The sequence below is a fragment of the Oncorhynchus nerka genome, unplaced genomic scaffold (genome assembly GCF_034236695.1).
Source record: "Oncorhynchus nerka isolate Pitt River unplaced genomic scaffold, Oner_Uvic_2.0 unplaced_scaffold_850, whole genome shotgun sequence".
Taxonomy (NCBI): domain Eukaryota; kingdom Metazoa; phylum Chordata; class Actinopteri; order Salmoniformes; family Salmonidae; genus Oncorhynchus; species Oncorhynchus nerka.
The window spans coordinates 187,501-201,860 of NW_027040426.1; the positions used below are offsets into that span (position 1 = coordinate 187,501).

The following is a 14,360-nucleotide window of genomic DNA, read 5'->3' on the forward strand; positions in this document are numbered from 1 at the left end:
GTGTATACTGGCTGGGTGTATACTGGCTGGGTGTATACTGGCTGGGTGTATACTGGCTGGGTGTATACTGGCTGGGTGTATACTGGCTGGGTGTATACTGGCTGGGTGTATAGTGGCTGGGTGTATACTGACTGGGTGTATACTGGCTGGGTGTATACTGGGTATATACTGGCTGGGTATATACTGACTGGGTGTATACTGGCTGGGTGTATACTGGCTGGGTGTATACTGACTGGGTGTATACTGGCTGGGTGTATACTGACTGGGTGTATACTGGCTGGGTGTATACTGGCTATATACTGGCTGGGGGTATACTGGCTATATACTTGCTGGGGGTATACTGGGTATATACTGGCTGGCTATATACTGGCTGGGTGTATACTGCGTATATACTGGCTGGGTGTATACTGGGTGTATACTGGCTGGGTGTATACTGGGTGTATACTGGCTGGGTGTATACTGGGTATACTGGCTGGGTGTATACTGGCTGGGTGTATACTGGGTATATACTGGCTGGGTGTCTACTGGGTGTATACTGGCTGGGTGTATACTGGCTGGGTGTATACTGGCTGGGTGTATACTGGGTATATACTGGCTGGGTGTATACTGGCTGGGTATATACTGGCTAGGTTTATACTGGCTGGGTGTATACTGGGTATATACTGGCTGGGTTTATACTGGCTGGGTGTATACTGGGTATATACTGGCTGTTTGTATACTGGCTGGGTGTATACTGGCTGAGTGTATACTGGCTGGTTGTATACTGGCTGGGTGTATACTGGGTATATACTGGCTGGGTGTATACTGGGTATATACTGGCTGGGTGTATACTGGCTGAGTGTATACTGGCTGTGTGTATACTGGGTATATATGGGCTGGGTATATACTGGCTGGGTGTATACTGGGTATATACTGGCTGGGTATATACTGGCTGGGTATATACTGACTGGGTGTATACTAGCTGGGTGTCTACTGGGTATATACTGGCTGGGTGTCTACTGGGTATATACTGGCTGGGTGTATACTGGCTGGGGGTATTCTGGCTGGGTGTATACTGGCTGGGTTTATTCTGACTGGGTGTATACTGGCTGGGTATATACTGGGTATATACTGGCTGGGTGTATTCTGGCTGGGTGTATTCTGGCTGGGTGTATACTGACTGGATATATACTGGCTGGGTGTATACTGGGTATATACTGGCTGGGTGTATACTGGCTGGGTGTATACTGGCTGGGTGTATACTGTCTGGGTGTATACTGGCTGGGTGTATACTGGCTTGGTGTATACTGGGTATATACTGGCTGGGTATATACTGGCTGGGTGTATACTGGGTATATACTGGCTGGGTGTATACTGGCTGGGTGTCTACTGGGTATATACTGGCTGGGTGTCTACTGGGTATATACTGGCTGGGTGCATACCGACTGGGTGTATACTGGCTGGGTGTATACTGACTGGATATATACTGGCTGGGTGTATACTGGGTATATACTGGCTGGGTGTATACTGGTATACTGGCTGGGTATATACTGGCTGGGTGTATACTGGCTGGGTGTATACTGGCTGGGTGTATACTGGCTGGGTGTATACTGGGTATATACTGGCTGGGTATATACTGGCTGGGTATATACTGACTGGGTGTATTTTGGCTGGGTATATACTGGCTGGGTGTATACTGGGTATATACTGGCTGGATGTCTACTGGGTGTATACTGGCTGGGTGTATACTGACTGGATATATACTGGCTGGGTGTATACTAGGTATATACTGGCTGGGTGTATACTAGGTATATACTGACTGGGTGTATACTGGCTTGGTATATACTGGCTGGGTGTATACTGGGTATATACTGGCTGGGTGTATACTGACTGGGTGTATACTGGCTGGGTGTATACTGGGTATATACTGGCTGGGTGTATACTGGCTGGGTGTATACTGGGTATATACTGGCTGGGTGTATACTGGGTATATACTGGCTGGGTGTATACTGGCTGGGTGTATACTGGCTGGGTGTATACTGGGTATATACTGGCTGGGTGTATACTGGCTGGGTATATACTGGCTAGGTTTATACTGGCTGGGTGTATACTGGGTATATACTGGCTGGGTTTATACTGGCTGGGTGTATACTGGGTATATACTGGCTGTTTGTATACTGGCTGGGTGTATACTGGCTGAGTGTATACTGGCTGGTTGTATACTGGCTGGGTGTATACTGGGTATATACTGGCTGGGTGTATACTGGGTATATACTGGCTGGGTGTATACTGGCTGAGTGTATACTGGCTGTGTGTATACTGGTATATATGGGCTGGGTATATACTGGCTGGGTGTATACTGGGTATATACTGGCTGGGTATATACTGGCTGGGTATATACTGACTGGGTGTATACTAGCTGGGTGTCTACTGGGTATATACTGGCTGGGTGTCTACTGGGTATATACTGGCTGGTGTATACTGGCTGGGGTATTCTGGCTGGGTGTATACTGGCTGGGTTTATTCTGACTGGGTGTATACTGGCTGGGTATATACTGGGTATATACTGGCTGGGTGTATTCTGGCTGGGTGTATTCTGGCTGGGTGTATACTGGCTGGGTGTATACTGGCTGGGTGTATACTGGCTGGGTGTATACTGGCTGGGTGTATACTGGGTGTATACTGGCTGGGTGTATACTGGGTATATACTGACTGGGTGTATACTGGCTTGGTATATACTGGCTGGGTGTATACTGGGTATATACTGGCTGGGTGTATACTGACTGGGTGTATACTGGCTGGGTGTATACTGGCTGGGTGTATACTGGCTGGGTGTATACTGGCTGGGTGTATAGTGGCTGGGTGTATACTGACTGGGTGTATACTGGCTGGGTGTATACTGGCTGAGTTTATTCTGACTGGGTGTATACTGGCTGGGTATATACTGGGTATATACTGGCTGGGTGTATTCTGGCTGGGTGTATTCTGGCTGGGTGTATACTGGCTGGGTGTATACTGGCTGGGTGTATACTGGGTGTATACTGGCTGGGTGTATACTGGGTATATACTGACTGGGTGTATACTGGCTTGGTATATACTGGCTGGGTGTATACTGGGTATATACTGGCTGGGTGTATACTGACTGGGTTTATACTGGCTGGGTGTATACTGGCTGGGTATATACTGGCTGGGTGTATACTGGGTATATACTGGCTGGGTTTATACTGGCTGGGTGTATACTGGGTATATACTGGCTGGTTGTATACTGGCTGGGTGTATACTGGGTATATACTGGCTGGTTGTATACTGGCTGAGTGTATACTGGCTGGGTGTATACTGGCTGGGTGTATACTGGGTATATACTGGCTGGGTGTATACTGGGTATATACTGGCTGGGTGTATACTGGCTGAGTGTATACTGGGTATATACTGGGCTGGGTATATACTGGCTGGGTGTATACTGGGTATATACTGGCTGGGTATATACTGACTGGGTGTATACTAGCTGGGTGTCTACTGGGTGTATACTGGCTGGGTGTATACTGGCTGGGTGTATACTGGCTGGGTGTATACTGGTATATACTGGGTGTATACTGGCTGGGTATATACTGGCTGGGTGTATACTGGCTGGGTATATACTGGCTGGGTTTATACTGGCTGTGCTGGGTGTATACTGGCTGGGTGTATACTGGCTGGGTGTATACTGGCTGGGTGTATACTGGGTGTATACTGGCTGGGTGTATACTGTATACTGGGTATATACTGGCTGGGTGTATACTGCTGGGTGTATACTGGTGTATACTGGCTGTATACTGTATAGTGGCTGGGTGTATACTGGCTGGGTGTATACTGGCTGGGTGTATACTGTATATACTGTCTGGGTATACTGGCTGGGTGTATACTGGCTGGGTGTATACTGGGTGTATACTGGCTGGGTGTATACTGGCTGGGTATATACTGGCTGGGTGTATACTGGCTGGGTGTATACTGGCTGGGTGTATACTGGGTGTATACTGGCTGGGTATATACTGGCTGGGTGTACTGACTGTGTATACTGACTGGGTGTATACTGGCTGGTGTGACTGGGTATATACTGGCTGGGTTTATACTGGCTGGGTGTATACTGGGTATATACTGGCTGGGTTTATACTGGCTGGGTGGGTATATACTGGCTGGGTGTATACTGGCTGTATACTGGTGTATACTGGCTGGGTGTATACTGACTGGGTATATACTGGCTGGGTATATACTGGCTGGGTGTATACTGGGTATATACTGGCTGGGTGTATACTGGCTGGGTGTATACTGGTATACTGGGTGTATACTGGCTGGGTGTATATACTACTGGGTATATACTGGCTGGGTGTATACTGGCTGGGTGTATACTGGGTATATACTGGCTGGGTGTATACTATATACTGGGTGTATACTGGCTGGGTGTATACTGGCTGGATATACTGGCTGGGTGTATACTGGCTGGGTGTTACTGGGTATATATACTGGCTGGGTATACTGGCTGGGTGTCTACTGGGTATATACTGGCTGGGTGTATACTGTATATACTGGCTGGGTGTATACTGGGTATATACTGGCTGGGTGTATACTTGTATACTGGCTGGGTGTATACTGGCTGGGTGTATACTGGGTATATACTGGCTGGGTGTATACTGGCTGGGTGTATACTGGGTATATACTGGCTGGTGTATACTGGGTATATACTGGCTGGGTGTATACTGACTGGGTATATACTGGCTGGGTGTATACTGACTGGGTATATACTGGCTGGGTGTATACTGGGTATATACTGGCTGGGTGTATACTGGCTGGGTGTATACTGGCTGGTGTATACTGGGTATATACTGGCTGGGTATATACTGGCTGGGTGTATACTGCTGGGTGTATACTGGCTGGGTGTATACTGGGTATATATACTGGCTGGGTATATACTGGCTGGGTATACTGGGTATATACTGGCTGGGTGTATACTGGCTGGGTGTATACTGGGTGTATACTGGCTGGTGTATACTGTATACTGGCTGGGTGTATACTGGCTGGGTGTATACTGGCTGGGTGTATACTGGGTGTATACTGGCTGGGTTTATACTGGCTGGGTATATACTGGGTGTATACTGGGTGTATACTGGGTGTATACTGGCTGTGCTGGGTGTATACTGGCTGGGTGTATACTGGTGTATACTGGCTGGGTGTATACTGGCTGGGTGTATACTGACTGGGTATATACTGGCTGGGTGTATACTGGGTATATACTGGCTGGGTGTATACTGACTGGGTGTATACTGGCTGGGTGTATACTGGCTGGGTGTATACTGGCTGGGTGTATACTGGCTGGGTGTATACTGACTGGGTGTATACTGGCTGGGTGTGGTATACTGGCTGGGTATATACTGGCTATATACTGCTGGGGGGTATACTATATACTGGCTGGGTGTATACTGGCTGGGTGTATACTGCTGGGTGTATACTGGCTGGGTGTATACTGGGTGTATACTGGCTGGGTGTATACTGGGTATATACTGGCTGGGGTATACTGGGTATACTGGTATACTGGGGCATATACTGGGTGTATACTGGCTGGGTGTATACTGGGTATACTGGTGGTATACTGGCTGGTGTATACTGTCTACTGGGTGTATACTGGCTGGGGTGTATACTGGCTGGGTGTATACTGGCTGGGTGTATACTGGGTATATACTGGCTGGGTGTATACTGGGTATATACTGGCTAGGTTTATACTGGCTGGGTGTATACTGGGTATATACTGGCTGGGTTTATACTGGCTGTGTATACTGGGTATATACTGGCTGTTTGTATACTGGCTGGGTGTATACTGGCTGAGTGTATACTGGCTGGTTGTATACTGGCTGGGTGTATACTGGGTATATACTGGCTGGGTGTATACTGGGTATATACTGGCTGGGTGTATACTGGCTGAGTGTATACTGGCTGTGTGTATACTGGGTATATATGGGCTGGGTATATACTGGCTGGGTGTATACTGGGTATATACTGGCTGGGTATATACTGGCTGGGTATATACTGACTGGGTGTATACTAGCTGGGTGTCTGGCTGGGTATATACTGGCTGGGTGTCTACTGGGTATATACTGGCTGGGTGTATACTGGCTGGGGGTATTCTGGCTGGGTGTATACTGGCTGGGTTTATTCTGACTGGGTGTATACTGGCTGGGTATATACTGGGTATATACTGGCTGGGTGTATTCTGGCTGGGTGTATTCTGGCTGGGTGTATACTGACTGGATATATACTGGCTGGGTGTATACTGGGTATATACTGGCTGGGTGTATACTGGCTGGGTGTATACTGGCTGGGTGTATACTGTCTGGGTGTATACTGGCTGGGTGTATACTGGCTTGGTGTATACTGGGTATATACTGGCTGGGTATATACTGGCTGGGTGTATACTGGGTATATACTGGCTGGGTGTATACTGGCTGGGTGTCTACTGGGTATATACTGGCTGGGTGTCTACTGGGTATATACTGGCTGGGTGCATACCGACTGGGTGTATACTGGCTGGGTGTATACTGACTGGATATATACTGGCTGGGTGTATACTAGGTATATACTGGCTGGGTGTATACTGGCTGGGTGTATACTGGCTGGGTGTATACTGGCTGGGTATATACTGGCTGGGTGTATACTGGCTGGGTGTATACTGGCTGGGTGTATACTGGCTGGGTGTATACTGGGTATATACTGGCTGGGTATATACTGGCTGGGTATATACTGACTGGGTGTATTTTGGCTGGGTATATACTGGCTGGGTGTATACTGGGTATATACTGGCTGGATGTCTACTGGGTGTATACTGGCTGGGTGTATACTGACTGGATATATACTGGCTGGGTGTATACTAGGTATATACTGGCTGGGTGTATACTAGGTATATACTGACTGGGTGTATACTGGCTTGGTATATACTGGCTGGGTGTATACTGGGTATATACTGGCTGGGTGTATACTGACTGGGTGTATACTGGCTGGGTGTATACTGGGTATATACTGGCTGGGTGTATACTGGCTGGGTGTATACTGGGTATATACTGGCTGGGTGTATACTGGGTATATACTGGCTGGGTGTATACTGGCTGGGTGTATACTGGCTGGGTGTATACTGGGTATATACTGGCTGGGTGTATACTGGCTGGGTATATACTGGCTAGGTTTATACTGGCTGGGTGTATACTGGGTATATACTGGCTGGGTTTATACTGGCTGGGTGTATACTGGGTATATACTGGCTGTTTGTATACTGGCTGGGTGTATACTGGCTGAGTGTATACTGGCTGGTTGTATACTGGCTGGGTGTATACTGGGTATATACTGGCTGGGTGTATACTGGGTATATACTGGCTGGGTGTATACTGGCTGAGTGTATACTGGCTGTGTGTATACTGGGTATATATGGGCTGGGTATATACTGGCTGGGTGTATACTGGGTATATACTGGCTGGGTATATACTGGCTGGGTATATACTGACTGGGTGTATACTAGCTGGGTGTCTACTGGGTATATACTGGCTGGGTGTCTACTGGGTATATACTGGCTGGGTGTATACTGGCTGGGGGTATTCTGGCTGGGTGTATACTGGCTGGGTTTATTCTGACTGGGTGTATACTGGCTGGGTATATACTGGGTATATACTGGCTGGGTGTATTCTGGCTGGGTGTATTCTGGCTGGGTGTATACTGGCTGGGTGTATACTGGCTGGGTGTATACTGGCTGGGTGTATACTGGGTGTATACTGGCTGGGTGTATACTGGGTATATACTGACTGGGTGTATACTGGCTTGGTATATACTGGCTGGTGTATACTGGGTATATACTGGCTGGGTGTATACTGACTGGGTGTATACTGGCTGGGTGTATACTGGCTGGGTGTATACTGGCTGGGTGTATACTGGCTGGGTGTATAGTGGCTGGGTGTATACTGACTGGGTGTATACTGGCTGGGTGTATACTGGCTGAGTTTATTCTGACTGGGTGTATACTGGCTGGGTATATACTGGGTATATACTGGCTGGGTGTATTCTGGCTGGGTGTATTCTGGCTGGGTGTATACTGGCTGGGTGTATACTGGCTGGGTGTATACTGGGTGTATACTGGCTGGGTGTATACTGGGTATATACTGACTGGGTGTATACTGGCTTGGTATATACTGGCTGGGTGTATACTGGGTATATACTGGCTGGGTGTATACTGACTGGGTTTATACTGGCTGGGTGTATACTGGCTGGGTATATACTGGCTGGGTTTATACTGGCTGGGTGTATACTGGGTATATACTGGCTGGGTTTATACTGGCTGGGTGTATACTGGGTATATACTGGCTGGTTGTATACTGGCTGGGTGTATACTGGGTATATACTGGCTGGTTGTATACTGGCTGAGTGTATACTGGCTGGGTGTATACTGGCTGGGTGTATACTGGGTATATACTGGCTGGGTGTATACTGGGTATATACTGGCTGGGTGTATACTGGCTGAGTGTATACTGGCTGTGTGTATACTGGGTATATATGGGCTGGGTATATACTGGCTGGGTGTATACTGGGTATATACTGGCTGGGTATATACTGACTGGGTGTATACTAGCTGGGTGTCTACTGGGTATATACTGGCTGGGTGTCTACTGGGTATATACTGGCTGGGTGCATACCGACTGGGTGTATACTGGCTGGGTGTATACTGACTGGATATATACTGGCTGGGTGTATACTGGCTGGGTGTATACTAGGTATATACTGACTGGGTGTATACTGGCTGGGTATATACTGGCTGGGTGTATACTGGCTGGGTGTATACTGGCTGGGTGTATACTGGCTGGGTGTATACTGGCTGGGTGTATACTGACTGGGTGTATACTGGGTATATACTGAATAGGTGTATACTGACTGGGTATATACTGACTGGGTATATACTGACTGGGTATATACTGGCTGGGTGTATACTGGGTATATACTGGCTGGGTGTATACTGGCTGGGTGTATTCTGGCTGGGTGTATACTGGCTGGGTTTATTCTGACTGGGTGTATACTGGCTGGGTATATACTGGGTATATACTGGCTGGGTGTATTCTGGCTGGGTGTATTCTGGCTGGGTGTATACTGGCTGGGTGTATACTGGCTGGGTGTATACTGGGTGTATACTGGCTGGGTGTATACTGGGTATATACTGACTGGGTGTATACTGGCTTGGTATATACTGGCTGGGTGTATACTCGGTATATACTGGCTGGGTGTATACTGACTGGGTGTATACTGGCTGGGTGTATACTGGCTGGGTGTATACTGGCTGGGTGTATACTGGCTGGGTGTATAGTGGCTGGGTGTATACTGACTGGGTGTATACTGGCTGGGTTTATTCTGACTGGGTGTATACTGGCTGGGTATATACTGGGTATATACTGGCTGGGTGTATTCTGGCTGGGTGTATTCTGGCTGGGTGTATACTGGCTGGGTGTATACTGGGTGTATACTGGCTGGGTGTATACTGGGTATATACTGGCTGGGTGTCTACTGGGTATATACTGGCTGGGTGTATACTGGCTGGGGGTATTCTGGCTGGGTGTATACTGGCTGGGTTTATTCTGACTGGGTGTATACTGGCTGGGTATATACTGGGTATATACTGGCTGGGTGTATTCTGGCTGGGTGTATTCTGGCTGGGTTTATACTGGCTGGGTGTATACTGGCTGGGTGTATACTGGCTGGGTGTATACTGGGTGTATACTGGCTGGGTGTATACTGGGTGTATACTGGCTGGGTGTATACTGGGTATATACTGACTGGGTGTATACTGGCTTGGTATATACTGGCTGGGTGTATACTGGGTATATACTGGCTGGGTGTATACTGACTGGGTGTATACTGGCTGGGTGTATACTGGCTGGGTGTATACTGGCTGGGTGTATACTGGCTGGGTGTATAGTGGCTGGGTGTATACTGACTGGGTGTATACTGGCTGAGTTTATTCTGACTGGGTGTATACTGGCTGGGTATATACTGGGTATATACTGGCTGGGTGTATTCTGGCTGGGTGTATTCTGGCTGGGTGTATACTGGCTGGGTGTATACTGGCTGGGTGTATACTGGGTGTATACTGGCTGGGTGTATACTGGTATATACTGACTGGGTGTATACTGGCTTGGTATATACTGGCTGGGTGTATACTGGGTATATACTGGCTGGGTGTATACTGACTGGGTTTATACTGGCTGGGTGTATACTGGCTGGGTATATACTGGCTGGGTTTATACTGGCTGGGTGTATACTGGGTATATACTGGCTGGGTTTATACTGGCTGGGTGTATACTGGGTATATACTGGCTGGTTGTATACTGGCTGGGTGTATACTGGGTATATACTGGCTGGTTGTATACTGGCTGAGTGTATACTGGCTGGGTGTATACTGGCTGGGTGTATACTGGGTATATACTGGCTGGGTGTATACTGGGTATATACTGGCTGGGTGTATACTGGCTGAGTGTATACTGGCTGTGTGTATACTGGGTATATATGGGCTGGGTATATACTGGCTGGGTGTATACTGGGTATATACTGGCTGGGTATATACTGGCTGGGTATATACTGACTGGGTGTATACTAGCTGGGTGTCTACTGGGTATATACTGGCTGGGTGTCTACTGGGTATATACTGGCTGGGTGCATACCGACTGGGTGTATACTGGCTGGGTGTATACTGACTGGATATATACTGGCTGGGTGTATACTGGCTGGGTGTATACTAGGTATATACTGACTGGGTGTATACTGGCTGGGTATATACTGGCTGGGTGTATACTGGCTGGGTGTATACTGGCTGGGTGTATACTGGCTGGGTGTATACTGGCTGGGTGTATACTGGCTGGGTGTATACTGACTGGGTGTATACTGACTGGGTGTATACTGGGTATATACTGAATAGGTGTATACTGACTGGGTATATACTGACTGGGTATATACTGACTGGGTATATACTGGCTGGGTATATACTGGCTGGGTGTATACTGGGTATATACTGGCTGGGTGTATACTGGCTGGGTGTATTCTGGCTGGGTGTATACTGGCTGGGTTTATTCTGACTGGGTGTATACTGGCTGGGTATATACTGGGTATATACTGGCTGGGTGTATTCTGGCTGGGTGTATTCTGGCTGGGTGTATACTGGCTGGGTGTATACTGGCTGGGTGTATACTGGCTGGGTGTATACTGGGTGTATACTGGCTGGGTGTATACTGGGTATATACTGACTGGGTGTATACTGGCTTGGTATATACTGGCTGGGTGTATACTGGGTATATACTGGCTGGGTGTATACTGACTGGGTGTATACTGGCTGGGTGTATACTGGCTGGGTGTATACTGGCTGGGTGTATAGTGGCTGGGTGTATACTGACTGGGTGTATACTGGCTGGGTGTATACTGGCTGGGTTTATTCTGACTGGGTGTATACTGGCTGGGTATATACTGGGTATATACTGGCTGGGTGTATTCTGGCTGGGTGTATTCTGGCTGGGTGTATACTGGCTGGGTGTATACTGGGTGTATACTGGCTGGGTGTATACTGGGTATATACTGACTGGGTGTATACTGGCTTGGTATATACTGGCTGGGTATATACTGGCTGGGTGTATACTGACTGGGTGTATACTGGCTGGGTGTATACTGGCTGGGTGTATACTGGCTGGGTGTATAGTGGCTGGGTGTATACTGACTGGGTGTATACTGGCTGGGTGTATACTGGCTGGGTGTATACTGGGTATATACTGTCTGGGTATATACTGGCTGGGTATATACTGACTGGGTGTATACTGGCTGGGTGTATACTGACTGGGTGTATACTGGCTGGGTGTATACTGACTGGGTGTATACTGGCTGGGTGTATACTGGCTATATACTGGCTGGGGGTATACTGGCTATATACTTGCTGGGGGTATACTGGGTATATACTGGCTGGCTATATACTGGCTGGGTGTATACTGGCTGGGTGTATACTGCGTATATACTGGCTGGGTGTATACTGGGTGTATACTGGCTGGGTGTATGCTGGGTGTATACTGGCTGGGTATATACTGGCTGGGTGTATACTGGCTGGGTGTATACTGGCTGGGTGTATACTGCGTATATACTGGCTGGGTGTATACTGGGTATATACTGGCTGGGTGTATACTGGCTGGGTGTATACTGGCTGGGTGTATACTGGCTGAGTGTATACTGGCTGGGTGTATACTGGGTATATATGGGCTGGGTATATACTGGCTGGGTGTATACTGGGTATATACTGGCTGGGTATATACTGGCTGGGTATATACTGACTGGGTGTATACTAGCTGGGTGTCTACTGGGTATATACTGGCTGGGTGTCTACTGGGTATATACTGGCTGGGTGCATACCGACTGGGTGTATACTGGCTGGGTGTATACTGACTGGATATATACTGGCTGGGTATATACTGGCTGGGTGTCTACTGGGTATATACTGGCTGGGTGCATACCGACTGGGTGTATACTGGCTGGGTGTATACTGGCTGGGTATATACTGGCTGGGTGTATACTGGCTGGGTGTATACTGGCTGGGTGTATACTGGCTGGGTGTATACTGGCTGGATATATACTGACTGGGTGTATACTGACTGGGTGTATACTGGGTATATACTGGCCGGGTGTATACTGGCTGGGTATATACTGGCCGGGTGTATACTGGCTGGGTGTATACTGGGTATATACTGAATGGGTGTATACTGGGTGTATACTGACTGGGTATATACTGACTGGGTATATACTGGCTGGGTATATACTGGCTGGGTGTATACTGGGTATATACTGGCTGGGTGTATACTGGCTGGGTGTATTCTGGCTGGGTGTATACTGGCTGGGTTTATTCTGACTGGGTGTATACTGGCTGGGTATATACTGGGTATATACTGGCTGGGTGTATTCTGGCTGGGTGTATTCTGGCTGGGTGTATACTGGCTGGGTGTATACTGGCTGGGTGTATACTGGCTGGGTGTATACTGGCTGGGTGTATACTGGCTGGGTGTATACTGGGTATATACTGGCTGGGTATATACTGGCTGGGTGTATACTGGGTATATACTGGCTGGGTGTATACTGGCTGGGTGTCTACTGGGTATATACTGGCTGGGTGTCTACTGGGTATATACTGGCTGGGTGCATACCGACTGGGTGTATACTGGCTGGGTGTATACTGACTGGATATATACTGGCTGGGTGTATACTAGGTATATACTGGCTGGGTGTATACTGGCTGGGTGTATACTGGCTGGGTGTATACTGGCTGGGTATATACTGGCTGGGTATATACTGGCTGGGTGTATTTTGGCTGGGTATATACTGGCTGGGTGTATACTGACTGGGTGTATACTGGGTATATACTGGCTGGGTGTCTACTGGGTGTATACTGGCTGGGTGTATACTGACTGGATATATACTGGCTGGGTGTATACTGACTGGATATATACTGGCTGGGTGTATACTAGGTATATACTGACTGGGTGTATACTGGCTTGGTATATACTGGCTGGGTGTATACTGGGTATATACTGGCTGGGTGTATACTGACTGGGTGTATACTGGCTGGGTGTATACTGGGTATATACTGGCTGGGTGTATACTGGCTGGGTGTATACTGGGTATATACTGGCTGGGTGTATACTGGGTATATACTGGCTGGGTGTCTACTGGGTGTATACTGGCTGGGTGTATACTGGCTGGGTGTATACTGGCTGGGTGTATACTGGGTATATACTGGCTGGGTGTATACTGGCTGGGTATATACTGGCTGGGTTTATACTGGCTGGGTGTATACTGGGTATATACTGGCTGGGTTTATACTGGCTGGGTGTATACTGGGTATATACTGGCTGGTTGTATACTGGCTGGGTGTATACTGGGTATATACTGGCTGGTTGTATACTGGCTGAGTGTATACTGGCTGGGTGTATACTGGCTGGGTGTATACTGGGTATATACTGGCTGGGTGTATACTGGGTATATACTGGCTGGGTATATACTGGCTGGGTATATACTGACTGGGTGTACACTAGCTGGGTGTCTACTGGGTATACTGGCTGGGTGTATACTGGGAGTGTATACTGGCTGGGTGTATACTGGCTGGGTGTATACTGGGTATATACTGGCTGGTTGTATACTGGCTGAGTGTATACTGGCTGGGTGTATACTGGCTGGGTGTATACTGGGTATATACTGGCTGGGTGTATACTGGGTATATACTGGCTGGGTGTATACTGCGTATATACTGGCTGGGTGTATACTGGGTATATACTGGCTGGGTGTATACTGGGTATATACTGGCT

At 48.1% G+C, this 14,360-nt stretch overlaps 2 protein-coding genes across 2 annotated transcripts in view; one reads left to right on the forward strand and one right to left on the reverse strand.

Moving 5' to 3' along the window:
* Positions 1-14,360, forward strand: part of LOC135571004 (intermembrane lipid transfer protein VPS13C-like) — a 152,930-nt gene that overhangs the window by 77,342 nt on the left and 61,228 nt on the right. The gene's annotated exons all lie outside the window — the stretch shown is intronic.
* LOC135571006 (uncharacterized) lies at positions 2,783-5,553 on the reverse strand (the record flags this gene model as incomplete). Its single annotated transcript, XM_065016822.1, has 4 exons — positions 5,538-5,553; positions 5,323-5,395; positions 3,471-3,492; positions 2,783-2,842 (listed from the first exon to the last, which is right to left on the reverse strand). Coding segments are annotated over exons 1-4 (171 nt in total), but the record flags the coding sequence as incomplete, so codon positions are not given.